Source organism: Pongo abelii, chromosome 23 (assembly GCF_028885655.2).
Source record: "Pongo abelii isolate AG06213 chromosome 23, NHGRI_mPonAbe1-v2.0_pri, whole genome shotgun sequence".
Lineage (NCBI taxonomy): Eukaryota > Metazoa > Chordata > Mammalia > Primates > Hominidae > Pongo > Pongo abelii.
Window position 1 is genome coordinate 24,736,427 of NC_085929.1, and position 17,453 is coordinate 24,753,879.

General features: G+C 47.3%; 1 protein-coding gene across 2 annotated transcripts; it reads left to right on the top strand.

The window, feature by feature from the left end:
* The first annotated feature begins 433 nt into the window (after positions 1-433).
* On the top strand, positions 434-17,217 carry LOC129052515 (ubl carboxyl-terminal hydrolase 18-like). 2 transcript variants are annotated; one of them, XM_054543064.2, is made up of 10 exons: positions 434-614; positions 737-833; positions 1,676-1,821; positions 7,152-7,231; positions 7,778-7,924; positions 9,702-9,797; positions 10,600-10,767; positions 13,011-13,142; positions 13,659-13,708; positions 16,592-17,217. In XM_054543064.2, the coding sequence occupies exons 2-10, from the start codon at positions 802-804 to the stop codon at positions 16,635-16,637; spliced, it is 897 nt and encodes a 298-aa protein (XP_054399039.1). In that variant the 5' UTR covers positions 434-614; positions 737-801; the 3' UTR covers positions 16,638-17,217. The 2 variants fall into 2 exon arrangements, with proteins under 2 accessions (XP_054399039.1, XP_063578827.1); XM_063722757.1 differs by having other exon boundaries at positions 446-833.
* The last annotated feature ends 236 nt before the right edge of the window (positions 17,218-17,453 follow it).

The following is a 17,453-nucleotide window of genomic DNA, read 5'->3' on the forward strand; positions in this document are numbered from 1 at the left end:
GAGAGACTTTACAGGACTTCATGTCCTTAGTAGCTTTAAGAAAAACGTTAGATTTTTGTCAACTTTTTTTTTTTTTTTTTTTGAGACAGAATTCCACTCTTGTTGCCCAGGCTGGAGTGCAGTGGCGCGATCTTGGCTCACTGCAACCTCTGCCTTCTGGGTTCAAGCAATTCTTCTGCCTCAGCCTCCCAAGGAGCTGGGATTACAGGCACCTGTCATGACACCCGGCTGATTTTTGGATTTTTTTTTTTTTTTTTTTTTTTTGAGATGGAGGCTCGCTCTGTCGCCCAGGCTGGAGTGCAGTGGTGAGATCTTGGCTCACTACAAGCTCCACCTCCCAAGTTCACACCATTCTCCTGCCTCCTGAGTAGCTGAGACTACAGGCGCCCACCACCACGCCCAGCTAATTTTTTTTGCATTTTTAGTAGAGACGGGCTTTCACTGTGTTAGCCAGGATGGTCTCGATCTCCTGACCTCGTGATCTGCCCACCTTGGCCTCCCAAAGTGCTGGGATTACAGGCGCGAGCCACCGCGCCTGGCTGATTTTTGGATTTTTTTTGTAGAGACACGGTTTTACCATGTTGGCCAGGCTGGTCTTGAACTCTCGACCTCAGGTGATCCGCCCACCTCAGCCTCCCAAAGTACTGGAATTACAGGCGTGAGCCACCATGCCCAGCCTTGTCAACTTCTTTACCTAGGCCTTGCCTTCAGCTTTTTTTTTCTCTTCCCCTTATAGGCCTGGTTGGTTTACACAACATTGGACAGACCTGCTGCCTTAACTCCTTGATTCAGGTATTTGTAATGAATGTGGACTTCGCCAGGATATTGAAGAGGTAAGACTGTTCTTCAGGCTGATAAGCGTTTGTATTATTTCTTTTTTCTTTTTTTTGAGATGGAGTCTCGCTCTGTTGCCCAGGCTGGAGTGCAGTGGTGCGATCTTGGCTCACTGCAAGCTCTGCCTCCCGGGTTCAAGCGATTCTCCTGCTTCAGCCTCCCGAGTAGCTGGGACTAGCCCGCCACCATGCCTGGCTAATTTTTTTTGTATTTTTAATAGAGACGGGGTTTCACCATGTTAGCCAGGATGGTCTCGATCTCCTGACCTCGTGATCCGCCCACCTCAGCCTCCCAAAGTGCTGGGATTACAGGCGTGAGCCACTGCACCCAGCCTGTATTATTTCATTTTTAATATATTCCGTTATTCACAGTGACTTGGACTTTTTGAGACCTTCTCTCAAAAGCTGGCAGAGGAAAGACTGGCTTCTGCATATTCTGGCCTACACATTATTTCTAAAACTTCTTAGGTTGGTCTGGGGTGCGGCCCAGGTATCGGTACTTTTTTTTTTTTTTTTTTAAGATGAAGCCTCGCATGATTGCTGGGCAGGGTGCAGAGGGGCCAAGGCAGCAGTCGTGCTGATCCCCCTCTCTAGAGGGTCCCCTGTAGAGCAGATTCACTCATATGGTGCTGCTCAACCTTGACCACACATTGAAATAATCTGAGGAACTGAAAAATTCTGGTAACTGCCCGTGCCCCGCACCCCCTGACCCAGAATTCTGGTTTAATTTGTATGGGAGTGGCCTGGATATGAAGATTTGCAATTTCTCCCAAGTGATTCCAGTGTGCACCTAGCTTTGAGAACTACATGTAAGGAGGTTTCTGGCTGTTCTTGTGTGGCAGGATCACGGTGCCCAGGGGAGCTGATGAGCAGAGGAGAAGCGTCCCTTTCCAGATGCTTCTGCTGCTGGAGAAGATGCAGGACAGCCGGCAGAAAGCAGTGCGGCCCCTGGAGCTGGCCTACTGCCTGCAGAAGTACAATGTGCCCCGTAAGATACCCTCCCACTGGGCTCCTGGCTGCTGATCCAAAGGGGGTGGGAAGCTTAGAGAGAGAGTGAAGAGAGGAACTAATGGGCAGTGAAGCAACAAGAAGGAAGTTAGGTAGCCTGGACCCCTCAGATAATAGAGACATTTGCGTAAGAGGCACACATCTTTGGAGGTGCAGAATTGATATTATTTATGGACATTTACTTCCGTACCTACCCTTTTTCTGCCTCTCAGTAGAGTAAGTGAAGGCATCTCCTCCAAGCTTATTCCACCACAGTTAGGGAACTGCAGGAAAACAGAATAAAGGAATAAAAAAGAGAAAACGTGTTCTACAAAATAATTCACAAATAGGTTAGGTGTTGTTTTTTTTTAGATAGCTATATTGAGATGTGCATCACATACTGTAAAATTCATCCATTTAAAAACATACAATTCAAAGGTTTGTAGTGTATTCACAGAGTTATGCCTCCATCATCACAATCTAATTTCATAACATTTTCATCACCCCCAAAAGAAATCCCACACTTGCAGGTTTTCCCTTGTGTCTAATATATTGCTTTTCTCTTGCTGCTTTGAGAATTGTCTTTAACTTTTGAAATTGATGACGATGTGTCTTGATGTGGGTTGCTTTAGATCAGTCTTATTGGTGTCCTTTGGGCTTCCTGGATGTGGATTTCTATTTCCTTCCCTGGGTTGGGAAGTTTTCAGTCATTATAGGTATGTGTTGCTTACCAACAGAGATATGTTCTGAAAATGCATCAGAAGGTGAATTTGTCATTGTGTGGACATCATGGAGTGGACTTACACAAACTTAAATGGGACAGCCTACTACACAGCTAGGCTGCATGCTATGGCCACTATGGTAATGTGGTCTGCCATTGACTGAAATGTTGATCTCCAACTCGTGACTGTTATTTCTTTGGATAAGCTTTCTGTCTCTTCTCACTCTCCTCCTTCTGGGACTCTGATAATGCCTATTTTGGTCTGCTTGATGTCCCCTAACTCTCTTAAGATATCTTCACTCTTTTTCATTCTTTTTCATTTTTGCTCCTCTGAATGATTTCCAGTGACCTATCTTCTAGTTTGTTAATCCTTTCTTCTGCTTGATTTAGTCTGTTGAGCTTCCCTTTTGAGCTCTTATTTCAGTTATTGTATTCTTCAGCTCTATTATTTCTTTTGAACTTTTTCTGTCTCTTTGCTGAAATTCTTACTTTGTTCATGCATTGCTGTCCTAGACATGGTAAGCATCTTCATGATCATTATTTTGAATTGTCTGTAAGGTAAGTCACTTATCTTCATTTCACTGGGGGCATTTTCTGGAGATTTATCTTGTTCTTTTGCTTGGAACATATTTCTCTGTTCTTCATTGTTCTTGATTCTCTGTTATTTTCTGTACTTTAGTTAAGAAAAATACCTCTCCCAGGCCGGGCGCGGTGGCTCACGCCTGTAATCCCAGCACTTTGGGAGGCCGAGGCGGGCAGATCACGAGGTCAGGAGATGGAGACCATCCTGGCTAACATGGTGAAACCCCGTCTCTACTAAAAATACAAAAAATTAGCCGGGTGTGGTGGCGGGCGCCTGTAGTCCCAGCTACTCGGGAGGCTGAGGCGGGAGAATGGCGTGAACCCAGGAGGCGGAGCTTGCAGTGAGCCGAGATCGCACCACTGCACTCCAGCCTGGGCGACAGAGTGAGACTCCGTCTCAAAAAAAAAAAAAAAAGAAAAAAAGAAAAATACCTCTCCTAGTCTTGTCCCACTGGCCTTGTATAAGAGACGAACTTACCAATTAGCCCTGCCAGACACTTGGAGCGCCTCTTGACCCTTTGTGTTGTCCAAACTGTCATCTATGTTCTTAGCGGCCCTCAGGAGATTAGAGTGTGTCAAGTCCTGTCAGTGGCCCAGACAGGGGAAATAGAAACCAGCCCCTTGAGGTGCAGCTGGAGACGTTGGGGCATTAAATGTGTGTTCCAGTTTATTCTATCCTCAGGGAAAAGCTGGGAGCGTGAGCTTATCCGCCACTTGCTCTGCAAAATGCTGGACAGAGGATCTGTGGCAAGTGCCTGCACTTGTGTTTAAACTGCACACTCTTTCATGCATTGTTTTACTCTTTGTCACCCCCAGGGGCCTAGTGAATGCTGGCTGCTCTCTGCTTAGAGACAGACAGGTTAGTTGGAAGCTTGACGCTATCTGTCGAGCAAACCAATGGGAGCAGCTGTGGAGGTGCTCACTTGCCTGTTCAGGGTCTCAGAGGAGCAGTGGTTTCCTGGTCTGTCAGCTCCTAGATGCATGGAAACCCCAGGGCAGCAGCTGCACTGTGCAGACAAACTCCTTCTAGGGAGAAAGTGGGAGCCGGGCCTTTTTGCCTGTTCACGCTGCACTGGGCCTGGGGGGGATGTTCTTTGGTGTCTGTGCCCCTGTGGGACTCACAAATACAGAGCCTTGTCAGCTCCCAAAGCTCGGTGACTGAGGAGCTAGACCTTCATTTGAGAGGGGTAAATGTTGTGTACTCAATGTGTGAAGTTAGAGACCTGATTTATCGTAGAGCAGGGGGTGGGAGAAGGCATGGGAATTGCCCACAGGCCTGTCCTGACTCCTGGAAATCTATTGTTTACCTGCCTCATTGGCTCCAGGTGCAGGCCAGTTATTAATAGAAGCCCATCCCTCGGGCAACAGCTAGGAGAGCCCACAGACATATCCTTCCAGGGAGAAACTAGGAGCCTGGCATTTCTGCCGGTTTGCTCTGTGCTGAGCACAGGAGCACAGCTACTGGAAGTGATCACGTGCCCATTTAAAACTGCCTCTTTGCCCTCTGTGGTCGCAGAGGATTCATAACTGCTGACCCATGTCTGCTCCCAGAGCTAGGTGACCTAGCAGCCACTAGGGTTAGTGGGAACTGCAAAAGCTGGGGCTGCCTATGTGTGGTCCAAACCCTCCCCTCTCCAGGAGACAGCTGGGAGTAGGGATTCCTTCCTCACAGTAAGGTACTGTGTCTAGGGTGGGGCTTGTGGAGCGAGTGTGTCTCAGCTTTTCCAACCCATTGCGATGTGGGTATTCTCCCCATTGCCCCCAGTGCAGGCCTCTCTCAGCTAGTTTCTGGGTTTCTTTTTCAGAGGGAGTTGATCTGTGTGTAGATGAGAGTTTTACCGTGTGTCCATGGGAGAAGGGAGCACCAGGAGCCTCCTCCTCTACCATCTCGCTTATGTCACCCTCTGTGATTCTTTTTATACATAGTTGAATTTGATTCACTAATATTTTGTTGAGGAATTTTGCATTTATGTTCACAGGAGATACTGGTTTTTAGGTTTTTTTCTTACAATGTTTGTCTGGTTTTGGTGTTAGGATAATGCGTCAGAGAATGAGTTAGGAAGTGTTCTCTCTGCTTTTGTCTTCTGGAAGAGGTTGTAGGGAATTGGTATAATTTTTCCCATAAATGTTTGGTAGAACCCATCGTTCACTAGTGAACCCACCTGGGTGTAACTGAGTACTCCCATTTTCTAAGAGATCGTTTCATTAGTTTTCTTATTATTTTCTTTTCACTTTTCCTCTTCCCATCCCTCACCCCTCACTGCGGCTGGCCTTGTTTCCTGTTTCCTGTTAGCCCTTTAGAAATGCAAATATCACCTTTTGCCTACCCCTCTCCAGACATTCCCTGCTGGGCAAAAGGAAGAATCCGTAAATGGAGGTAGGCTGATGGAGGTTTGATTGAGAACAGGGCAAGTTCTTCCAGCTGATCTTTCCTGAGACTTGGCAGTAGATTTGCAGCCCAAAGCATACCCACCAGGGAACTCTCCCTGCCAGGGGGTGGCTTCGAAACTTCCACCCTCTAGGGGTTTGTCTTTCACCCACTAGGAAGGCATGGAGAAAGCATGCCCACTTGGCCACTTTTATAATTTACTTCTGCCCAGAAAGGCGCCAACTCAGCTGCTGGGAACTTGATAACTGCCCGGTAGAAAACCGCCATTGCTCACTCCCCCCACCCCCACAACACACCTTATGAAAATGCCCCTCTCTCCTCCAAAGGAGAAATGGCACATTAAAAGGCAGGATGTGTCTTGCTCCTTCCCCCAGGCTGGCTTCAGAATAAATTCACGTTTGTATATAAAACCTTTTGTATCACATTTTTTTTTTGTATCAGAGTTAGTTGAACTCTACATGCGGTGAGCAGCTCATCAGCTTTTCGGCTGCATGGGTACTGTGTTCAGCTTTCCTTCCGTCCTCAGTCTGGAGAACCTCAATCAACCTAGCTCCAGATTTATGGATTCTTTCTTTTGCCAGCTCTAATCTGCTATTGACCTCCTCTAGTACATTTTTCATTTCAGTTACTGTTCTCCTCAACTCAAGAGTTTCTGCTTGGTTCTTTTTTTATAGTTTTTTCTTTATTGATACTTTTTATTTGGTGAGGCAGCATTTTTATAGTTTCTTTTACTTCCTTGACATGGTTTTCTTTATTTCTTTGAACATATTATAACAGCTAAAGTCTTTGTTTAGTAAGGCCAACATCTAGGGCTTCTCAGTGAAAGGTTCTACTGATTGCTGTTTTCCTGTGTGTGGCCATGCTTTTCTGTTTCATCGTATGTCTTGTCTCTTTTGTTGGAAAATGAACATTTTAGATAATGTAAGGTGGCAACACTGGACATCAGAGGTCCCCACAGCAGGGTTTGTTGTTGTTGCTGTTTTATTGTTACTGGGCAGTTCGTGATTCTGTATTCGCCTTCATTGCTTTCTTGCATGTGGCCTTGTGGTCAGCCAGAGGGGAGGGATCGGAGCCCTCTCAGGTCTTACTTGGGCATGCGCCTGGCCTTCTAGATCATCAGGAATGTATCAGTGCTTTTCAAAGTCCCTGTGGACATCTCATTCCCCAGGCTGAGTGCAGTGGTGACATCACAGCTCACCGTAGCCTCAACATCCTGGGCTCAAGTGATCCTCCTGCTTCAGCCTCCCGAGTAGCTCTGACTACAGGCATGCACCACTACCCTCAACTAATTTTTTAAATTTTTTATAGAGATAGAGTCTTGCTATGTTGCCCAGGCTGGTCTCAAACTCCTGAGTTCAAGCGATCCTCTCACCTTGGCCTCCCGAAGTGTTAAGATTATAGGCATGAGCCACTACACCTGGCACTGGAGCTTAAGTTTTAAGAGGCGTTCTCAAAAATCAATACCAAACTTACCGTTCGTTTATTGATCACTTCTTCTGTAGTGCCAACTTAGCCTTGCAGTGGGGTGGAGGGCTAGGAAGAGACAAAGTGATGAGTGTTCATGTGTGTCTAAGTACCAGGGCATGAGAAACAACTCTGAAGACCTCACTAATTGGCTGTTCCTTTTCTCTGTGGCCAGTGTTTGTCCAACATGATGCTGCTCAACTGTACCTCAAACTCTGGAACCTGATGAAGGACCAGATCACTGATGTGCACTTGGTAAGAACCTAGAACAAGAGCACTCGGAAGCTTAAGATGCTGCTCATTTCCCTCATTCAGCTGTTGTTCCTGTAGTGTGCAGAGAAATAAAAGAGTTAATCCCCTGTGATCCCAGCACTTTGGGAGGCCGAGGCGGGCAGATCACGAGGTCAGGAGATCGAGACCATCCTGGCTAACACGGTGAAACCCCGTCTCTACTAAAAATACAAAAAAATTAGCTGGGCGTGGTGGTGGGCGCCTGTAGTCCCAGCTACTCGGGAGGCTGAGGCAGGAGAATGGCGTGAAGCCGGGAGGCGGAGCTTGCAGTGAGCTGAGATCTTGCCACTGCACTCCAGCCTGGGCGACAGAGCAAGACTCCATCTCAAAAAAAAAAAAAAAAAAAAAAGAATCCACATAAAACACTTATCACAGTCTCATAATATTGTTACTGGTATTATTTTGCACCTTTGTGAGGAGCTTCTGTCTCTTGGCTTCACCTTCTGGCAGTTGGCCTGACCTGGCTTATGGTGGTGTTCCCATCTCACCTCTCTGCTCCCCCTCTTGCAGGTGGAGAGGCTGCAGGCCCTGTATATGATCCGGATGAAGGACTCCTTGATTTGCCTTGACTGTGCCATGGAGAGTAGCAGAAACAGCAGCATGCTCACCCTCCCACTTTCTCTTTTTGATGTGGACTCAAAGCCCCTGAAGACACTGGTAAGGGGATTCTCTTGGTATTTGCTGCCCCTGTATGTGTTAGTCCATTTTCTGTTGTTATAACTCAATATCTGAGACCAGGTAATTTATTTCTTACAGTTCTGGAGGCTGGGAAGTCAAGGTTGAGGGGCTGCTCCTGGTGAGGGCCTGCTTGCTGGTGGGGACTCTCAGAGTCCTGAGGCGAGGCAGTGCAGGGCATCACATGGCGAGGGGGCTGACCGTGCTAATGTGCCAGCTCAATTCTCTTTTCCTCTTCGTATGAAGCCACCAGTCCCACTCCCAGGATAACCCATTAACCCATTAACCCATTAATCTATGAGTGGATTAATTCATTTATGAGGGCTGTGCCCTCATGATGCAATAACTCCCCCCACCCCCACCACACCTTTTTTTTTTGGAGACAGAGTCTTCCTCTGTCGCTCAGGCTGAAGTGCAGTGGCGCAAACTCAGCTCACTGCAACCTCCGCCTCTGGTGTTAAGCGATTCTCCTGCCTCAGCCTCCCAAGTAGCTGGGATTACAGGTGCCCACCACCATGCCCAGCTAATTTCTGTATTTTTAGTAGAGATGGGGTTTCACAACGTTGGCCAGGCTGGTCTGAAACTCCTGACTTCAAGTGATCCACCTGCCTCAGCCTCCCTGGGATTACAGGCATGAGCCACCTTGCCCTCCTCAATTATCTCTCAAAGTCCCTGCCTTTCCATACAGCCACATTGGGAATTCAGTTTTAACCCGGGTTTTGGGGAGGACAAACCCTCAAAGCATCGCACCACACAGCACAGTGTGGCCAATTCCCCCTCCCTCTTTGATCTATCTCTGGCTTCGGAAAAGTCACTTATTTTCATGGCTCTGGCCAATTTCTCCTTTGTTTCGGCAAAAATGTTTTCCCTCCTACCTCCCTTCCCTCATCCTGCTCCCTTAATAGGAGCCCCCTCCTGTTTTGTTCCTCCCGTCAGTAGGTGCCCTTTGAGATCCTGCCAGGTGGACCACACCAGGCCAGGCATTAAGGGGGATATGAGGAGAACCAGGAGAAAAGCTGAAACCCTCAGCTGCAAAGTGTGGGGAGGCTGTACCTGATACAGTTCGGGTCTGTGTCCCTGCCCGAAAATCTCCTGTTGAGTTGTAATCCCCAGTGTTGGAGGTAAAGCCTGGTAGAAGGAGATTGGATCATGCGGGAGGGTTTCTCGTGAATGGTTTGGCACCATCCCCCGTGGTACTGTCTTTGTGACAGTGAGTTCTCATGAGATCTGGTTGTTTAAAAGTGTGGAGCCGGGCTGGGTGTGGTGACTCACGCCCATAATCCCAGCACTTTGGGAGGCTGAGGTGGGCGGATCACCTGAGGTCAGGAGTTTGAGACCAGCCTGGCCAACATGGTAAAACCCTGTCTCTACTAAAAACATAAAAAATTAGCTGGGTGTGGTGGCACAGCCTATAGTCCCAGCTACTTAGGAGGCTGAGGCAGGAGAATCGCTTGACCCCGGGAGGCGGAGGTTGCGGTGAGCCGAGATCGCGCCCCTGCACTCCAGCTCCCAACTTGGTCTCTCGCACCTACTCCTCCCAGGTAAGACACCTGCTCCTGCTTGGCCTTCCGCCATGATTGGGAGCTTCCTGCTGCCATGCTTCCGGTCAGCCTGCAGAACCATGAGCCAATCAAATTTCTTTTCTTATAAATTACCCAGTCTCAGCTATTGTCTCACAGCAGTGTGAGAACAGATGAATATAGTACTCAAGGTGGGAAATACCAACGCTGCTTTTTCCCTGTTCTCTTGGGTGGGACAGGAGGACGCCCTGCATTGCTTCTTCCAGCCCAGGGAGTTATCAAGAAAAAGCAAGTGCTTCTGTGAGAACTGTGGGAAGAAGACCCATAGGAAACAGGTACTCATTCCCTAAATCCCTCGGTGCATATGGGGGATTTGTTCCAGGACCCCTGCTTTTACCAAAATACACACACACTCAAGTCACACCCAGTCGGCCCTGTGGAACCCACGTATAGGAAAAGTCAGTCCCTCATGTATGCGATTGTGCATCTGGGATACTGTATTTTTGATGAGCATTTGGTTGCAGATGTGGAACTCGTGCCTATGGGGGAGGGCAGACTGTATTTATTTACAACAGTTTGTGTATAAGTGGACCCACACAGTCCAAACCCGTGCTGTTCAGGGGTCATCTGTCCTTCACTAGTCTGGGGTTGCCCCCTGTGGATTTCCTGATAGAATCATCAGAGGCCCCCGAGGACACCCGGCAGTGGGTGAGAAAGGGAATCTGGGTCTGGCTAGTATCTGGGACGCTGGGGTTCTGATATCCAGAGCCATGGATGTGGCTTCTCATGGTCGCATCACTGAGAGGGCCTGCAGGAGGGGGCCTGAGAGCAGCCAGCAGGGCGTTTCCCTCGGGGCAAGACCAGCTCCCTGGAGCAGACGCGGTGGCTCCCTGGGTCCTGGTACCTGTGCAGAGCCCCGTGCCCTTGTGCCTGTTGTGGGGGGCCACACGGTGGTCGAATAGCCAAGTTTTGCATTATTCTCAGAGGAGCTCAGCAGATTCAGTGAACAGGTGCCTTGAACTCCGTGATGTCACCCTGCTCCCCTCTTTTTGGGAAGAACACGTTGCTAGCCCTGACATTTCTCTGACTCTCTCATTCCAAGTGGACTTTATCTCCAGAGCGATTTTGTTTTTTCAGGTCTTGAAGCTGACCCATTTTCCCCAGACCCTGACAATCCACCTCATGCGATTCTCCATCAGGAATTCACAGACGAGAAAGATCTGCCACTCCCTGTACTTCCCCCAGAGCTTGGATTTCAGTCAGGTCCTTCCAACGAAGCAAGAGTCTTGTGATGCTGAGGAGCAGGTGGGATGATCCCGACCTCCTTGCCATCCTGCTTCTCCCCAGATGCCACGTCCTTTCCGTTTTCCCTTCCTTCACTCCCAGTCTGCTAGGAGCCACCTGTTCCTCAGAGACTGTCCCCAGCCTCAAAAGACTTTCTTCTTTCTGAATATTGGATTTGTGTTCATATGCCTCACAGCACTGAGGGACAGAATCCAGAATTCAGTAGGCTCCTTTGGAAGTAACGTGGAATACATAGAAATGCATAGGCAAACATGTCATTGTGGGTTCTTAGTACCAACCAAACTTTCTTCTTCAGATGGCGTGTGCCCACTTTGAGAATAATCATAAAGTAGCCAGTTGACTGGACCACATTTAATCAGAGTAAAGTTTAATTTACTTGTCCTGAGATAATAACTCATTGAGAGATTCTGAGAAAAAAAGAGACACAAGGCCAGGTGATGTGGCTCATGCCTGTGATCCCATACCTCGAAAGGCTGAGGCAGGAGGATTGCTTGAGCCCAGGAGTTCGAGACCAGCTTCGGCAACATAATGAGACCCCCGTCTCTCAAAAAAAAAAAAAAAAAAAAGAAAAGAAAAAAATTGGCTGGGTGTGGTAGCACAAACCTTTATTCCCAGCTACTTGGGAGGCTGAGTGGGAGGATCACTTGAGCCCAGGAGTTTGAGGCTGCAGTGAGCTATGATCTATCATTGTACTCCAGCCTGGGTGACAGCGCAAGACACTGTCTCTAAAAACAAAACAAGAAAAACTAAAAAAAAAAAAAAAAAAAAAAAAAAAAAAGACAAATATCTTTTTTCCATAGATTTGAAATGCTACATAGCAAATTTTGTATTCCCATATGTACAGGTCTATTTTTGGAGTGTCTCTTCTGTTTTATTGGTCTGTTTGGCTATTTATGCCAAATAATAATTAGAAAATTAAGGCCTGATAATACGTTACAATAGCTCCTATTATATGATTTCTTTAGCTACTTAGGCCGTATACATTTCATAGGATTCTCTTTTTCTTTCCTTCTAGTTCTTTTTATTTCTACCTGCAGATTCTGCCCGATGAAGTATATTTAAAATTGTTTTTCACTTAAAAAAGACTTTTTTGGCTGGATGCAGTGGGTCACGCCTGTAATCCCAGCTCTTTGGGAGGCCAAGAGGATTGCTGGAGTCCAGGAGTCGAGCCCAGCTGGACCACAAAGCAAGACTCAACCTTTGCAACAACAACAACAAAGACTTTGTTATGGAACATTACAAATAGATACCAAAGTGTGTAGTGAAGGAAGAGTTAGACAGTGAATCCTCGGCTATAACAGTTACCAAAACTCATGGCAGGTCTTGCTTTTCCTATAACCCACCCTCTTGTTTCACCCAACCCTGTACTGGATTTTTTTGAAGCAAATCATACTATTTCATTTATAAACACTTCATTATGTATCCCTAAAGAATAAAAGCACTCAAAAGATAATCATCTCCATCTTGCAATTCCTTAATAGCATCAAATATCTGGTCAACGTTCAGACTTCCTGACTGTTGTATAATCTATGTGTTTTGTTTGACGCTAGATCCAAACAACGCCTACACTTGCATTTGGTTAAGTTTCTTTCTTAAGTTCCTTTTAGATTTCCGCTCATTTTCTTTTCCTTGCAGTTGATTTGGTTGAATATTTTTTTCAAATGCCAGCACTGGCTGGTTGGTATCATTTAACATGTTCCTGTAACCTTTTTATTTCTTGTAAACTAATATTTAGATACAGATATTGCCCTGCATTTTGTAAAGTTCTGCACAAAGTCTGCAAATGGAAATAGGGATAATTTCAGCCTCCACTGGGGGTGACTCAGCTTTACGTGTGCCGCCCTTGCCCTCTGTCTCCCCTCCCTCTACAAAAGACTTTTTTGGCTGGGTATAGTGGCTCAGGTTAGGGTCATTCCTGAGCTTGTGGAGAAACAGAACTGTGTTCTGATGATCCCCACCCCTCCCAGGGGGAAGTTCCAATCTTGCCTTGGCTTTAGGGGCCTCTCTCGTGACCTCCTGCCTTCCATCTCTTGTGTGCTCTGCCTGTCAAGCTGCTGAGCCTTCGCAGTACAGGATCCACACTCAGGAAAGCCCCTCCTGGAGGGTGCCCACTGGCCGTGGGTCGGGACTGTTTTCTAATATTCTAAAGTCCCAGAGTCGGACCTAGGGTGGGCAGGTATAAGTGTGTGAGGCAGTCGTGTTTGTGGTGGTGGGTGAACTGTCTCGTGCCTGTTTCTTTCCAGCCTGGAGGGCAGTTTGAGCTTTTTGCTGTGATTGCGCACGTGGGAATGGCAGACTCCGGTCATTACTGTGTCTACATCCGGAATGCTGTGGATGGAAAATGGTTCTGCTTCAATGACTCCAATATTTGCTTGGTAAGAAACATCGTCCACAATTGCCTCCTGCCCTGGATTGGCCACCTCTAGCAAATGCTGGGCTCAGGGCTGCATGGGTCTCCGAGATCAAGACACACTGTGGTCCTGCTGTCTGGGTGTGAGGCCTTTGATGAGGGTTCAAGCCTTTTTCGGTCTGAAGTCCCCATGTGGTTTGCACCTCTGTAAGGGTTCAATTCACTTCCCTCCACTTCTAAGTTTTTGGTGCTCTAGGCTCATGCTCTGCAGCTTTCTGCTTTGTGGGAAATGTCTAGAGAGCAAGGAGAGTTAGAAATATGTAAGTTAGGCCTCTGGGATAAGCATGACCAAGTTTAAACACAGGGACAAGGGCGCTAAAAATACTTCATTGCACAAGACATCCTCCTGCTGTTGCTCCAGGCTCTTGGGAGTTGCTAGGGGTGGGCTTGTCTGGAGGATGAGGGGCACACCATAGCATCCTGTCCTCTGTGGGTGCTTGTGTCAGCTGGCTGCTTGACCTCATTTGTTTCTGGCTTCCAGGTGTCCTGGGAAGACATCCAGTGTACCTATGGAAATCCTAACTACCACTGGTAAGAAACGGATTTGGGTAATGGGAGTCTGATGAGCTCACATAGGGTCCTTGGAGCTGCAGGAAATGCCCGTGGATTCCCCTGTTACTAACATGCTGATGGCTGGCTCACTGTCCGCCTCATCTCCAGCACTCACCCCACCACCCCATGCTTGCCTCACACGTCACACTCCAGGAATATTAAAGTACAGGTAGCTGCCAATCAGCCGTGCCCTCCATCTCCCGTTTGCTGTGCACATGCAGTTCCCGGCCGTATTGTCCTCCTCGTTTACCATCTAGGCCAACTCCCCACTCATGTTTTCATACTCATGGCCTTTTCCTATCCTGTGAAGCCTTTGCTGATTCACCCAGATTCGTAGGGGCTTCTTGTATGGTTTTCTTTCTTTTTTTTTTTTTTTTTTTTTTGACGGAGTCTCGCTCTGTTGCCGGGCTGGAGTGCAGTGGCACAATCTTCGCTCACTGCAACCTCCGCCTCCCAGGTTCAAGCGATTCTCCTGACTCAGCCTCCTGAGTAGCTGGGACTACAGGTGTGTGCCATCAGGCCCAGCTAATTGTTTTTTGTATTTTTAGTAGAGACAGTGTTTCGCCACGTTGGCCAGGATGGTCTCAGTCTCTTGACCTCATGATCTGCCTGCCTCAGCCTCCCAAAGTGCTGGGATTACAGGCATGAGCCACCACACCCGGCCTTCTTATATGCTTTTATTGCATTTGAGCATACCTCTTTTACAGCAAAGATCTTTTTTTTTTTAATTTTATTTTTAGAGATGGAGTCTTGCTTTGTTGTCCAGGCTGGAGCACTGTGGTGTGATCATAGCTCACTGCAGCCTTGAACTCCTGGGCACAGGTGATCCTCCCACCTCAGCCTCCTGAATAGCTGGGACTACAGGCATGCACCACCATCCCTGGCATATTTTAAAAAAATGTTTGTAGAGATGAGGTCTCGCTGTGTTGCCAGGCTTGTCTCAAACTACTAGGCTCAAGCCATCCATCCATTTCAGCCTCCCAAAGTGCTTGGATTATAGGCATGAACACCGCGCCTGGCCATCACACTGTTTTGTTTTTTTTTTTTTGAGATGGATTCTTGCTCTGTCACCCAGGCTGGAGTGCAGTAGTGGGATCCCAGCTCATTGCAAGCTCCGCCTCGTGGGTTCACGCCATTCTCCTGCCTCAGCCTCCCGAGTAGCTGGGACTACAAGCGCCTGCCACCACTCCTGGCTAATTTTTTTATATTTTTAGTAGAGACGGGGTTTCACCGTGTTAACCAGGATGGTCTCGATCTCCTGACCTCGTAATCCGCCCACCTCGGCCTCCCAAAGTGCTGGGATTACAGGTGTGAGCCAATAAATATTTTTATAATCATTAACTACCGAGGAGAAGCTGGAGAGAAAAAAGGTGGATGAAGTTAAAGCAGAGAGACTTTGTAAATTTCTTGGCTGAGCTTTGAGACTGTATATCAGAGATGCTATTTGAGGTGATTTTCAGCTACAGAGATAGGCCTGGTCATTTGACAAATAACGGATTAGGTGAAGCTTGCGTTTGAAATCCTCCTCCTACTTTGCATCTTTCTCTCTCGTTTATTCTGAGCATCCATCTTAGACACCCAATCTTTGTCACTTTGTGGTTGTCATTGATTTCCCTGTTATTGAGATTAGAGATTGGCAGACTTTCTCTGTAAAGGGCTGGAGAGAAAGTACTTCAGACTTTGTGGTCTGTACAGTGTCTGTTATAACCACTTAACTCTGCCCTATAGAGCAAAAGCAGCCGTAGACAGTACATGAGCAGATGAGCATGGCTGGGGTCCAATTACATTTACTTGCAAAAAGAGGCTTGGAGACTGGGTGTGATCTCACACCTTTAATCCCAGCACTTTGGGAGGCCGAGGCAGGAGGATCACTTTAAGCCAGGAGTTCAAGACCAGCCTGGGCAACAAAGCAAGACTCCATCTCTACAAAAAATTAAAAATTATTATAGCTAGGCATGGTGGTACACACCCGTAGTCCTAGCTACTCAGGAAGCTAAAACTGAGGCAGGAGGGTCAGTTGAGCCCAGGAGCACGAGGCTGTGGTGAGCTATTATTGTGCCACTGCGCTCCAGCCTGGTGACAGAGCAAGAACCGGTCTCATCAAAAAATAAACAAAAGGCTGGGCATGGTGGCTCACGCCTGTAATCCCTGCACTTTGGGAGACTGAGGCGGGCAGATCGTGAGGTCAGGAGATTGAGACCATCCTGGCTAACACGGTGAAACCCTGTCTCTACTAAAAATACAAAAAGCTGGGCGTGGTGGTGGGCACCTGTAGTCCTAGCTACTTGGGAGGCTGAGGAGGGAGAATCGTTTGAACCTGGGAGGCAGAGGTTGCAGTGAGCCAAGGTTGTGCCACTGCACTCTAGCCTGGGCTACAGGGCAAGACTCCATTTAAAACAAACAAACAAAACATAATGCATATTCTCTCTTATAAATGGGAGCTAAACATGGGGACTCATTGACTTAAAGATGGCAACAACTGGGAACTGCTGGATGGGGAGGGAGAGGAGGGGTGAAAGACTAACTGTTGGGGAGTATGCTCATATCCACATGACAAACCTGCACATGTGCTCAGCTGAATCTAAAAAGTTGAAAGTAGATTTAAAAAACCCCAAGAGGGCTGGATTTGGCTTGTGTGCCCATAGCTTGTTAACCTCCGCTTTAGATATTAACTAATAGAAACGTAGTGCTTATCTTCCCAGGCCACACCTATTTTGTTCCTCTCCGAGGTGATGGATAGATGAAGGCTTAATCCAGCTACCTGGAAGTTTGCTGACGCTTGTCCTGTCATGGATTAATGAAGCATTGTTTTCTGATGAAGATTTCATGCCGCTGTGCTGATGTGTCTTTTCTTCTCTCTAGGCAGGAAACTGCATATCTTCTGGTTTACATGAAGATGGAGTGCTAATGGGTATGCCCAAAACCTTCAGAGATTGACATGCTGTCATTTTCCATTTCCGTTCCTGGATCTACAGAGTCTTCTAAGAGATTTTGCAATGAGGAGAAGCATTGTTTTCAAACTATATAACTGAGCCTTATTTATAATTAGGGATATTATCAAAATATTTAACAATGAGGCCCCTCAGATCCTGATCAGTCAGAATGGATGCTTTCACCAGCGGACCCGGCCATGTGGCTGCTCGGTCCTGGGTGCTCGCTGCTGTGCAAGACATTAGCCCTTTAGTTATGAGCCTGTGCGAACTTCAGGGGTTCCCAGTGGGGAGAGCAGTGGCAGTGGGAGGCATCTGGGGGCCAAAGGTCAGTGGCAGGGGGTATTTCAGTATTTTACAACTGCTGTGACCAGACTTGTATACTGGCTGAATATCAGTGCTGTTTGTAATTTTTCACTTTGAGAACCAACATTAATTCCATATAAATCAAGTGTTTTGTAACTGCTATTCATTTATTCGGCAAATATTTATTGATCATCTCTTCTCCATAAGATACTGTGATAAACACAATCATGAATAAAGTTATTTTCCACAAAAGGACTTTGCCGTTTTAATGGGGGGCAGTAGGGCTTGTGCTACAGGAATTCAAGGGCAAGGGAAGTCACTTCTGTTGTGGGGACCTGGGAGGAGCCTCCAGGCTGGAAAGGGTTAAGGTGGAGGTCTCCGATAGGGGCAGCGTATGCAGTGGACTGGCCGCAAAAGGCCGTGCTCAGCATTCAGACAGCATCACACACTCAGCTTTTCTCTACCAGGGAGGCGGGTGGGGAAGGATA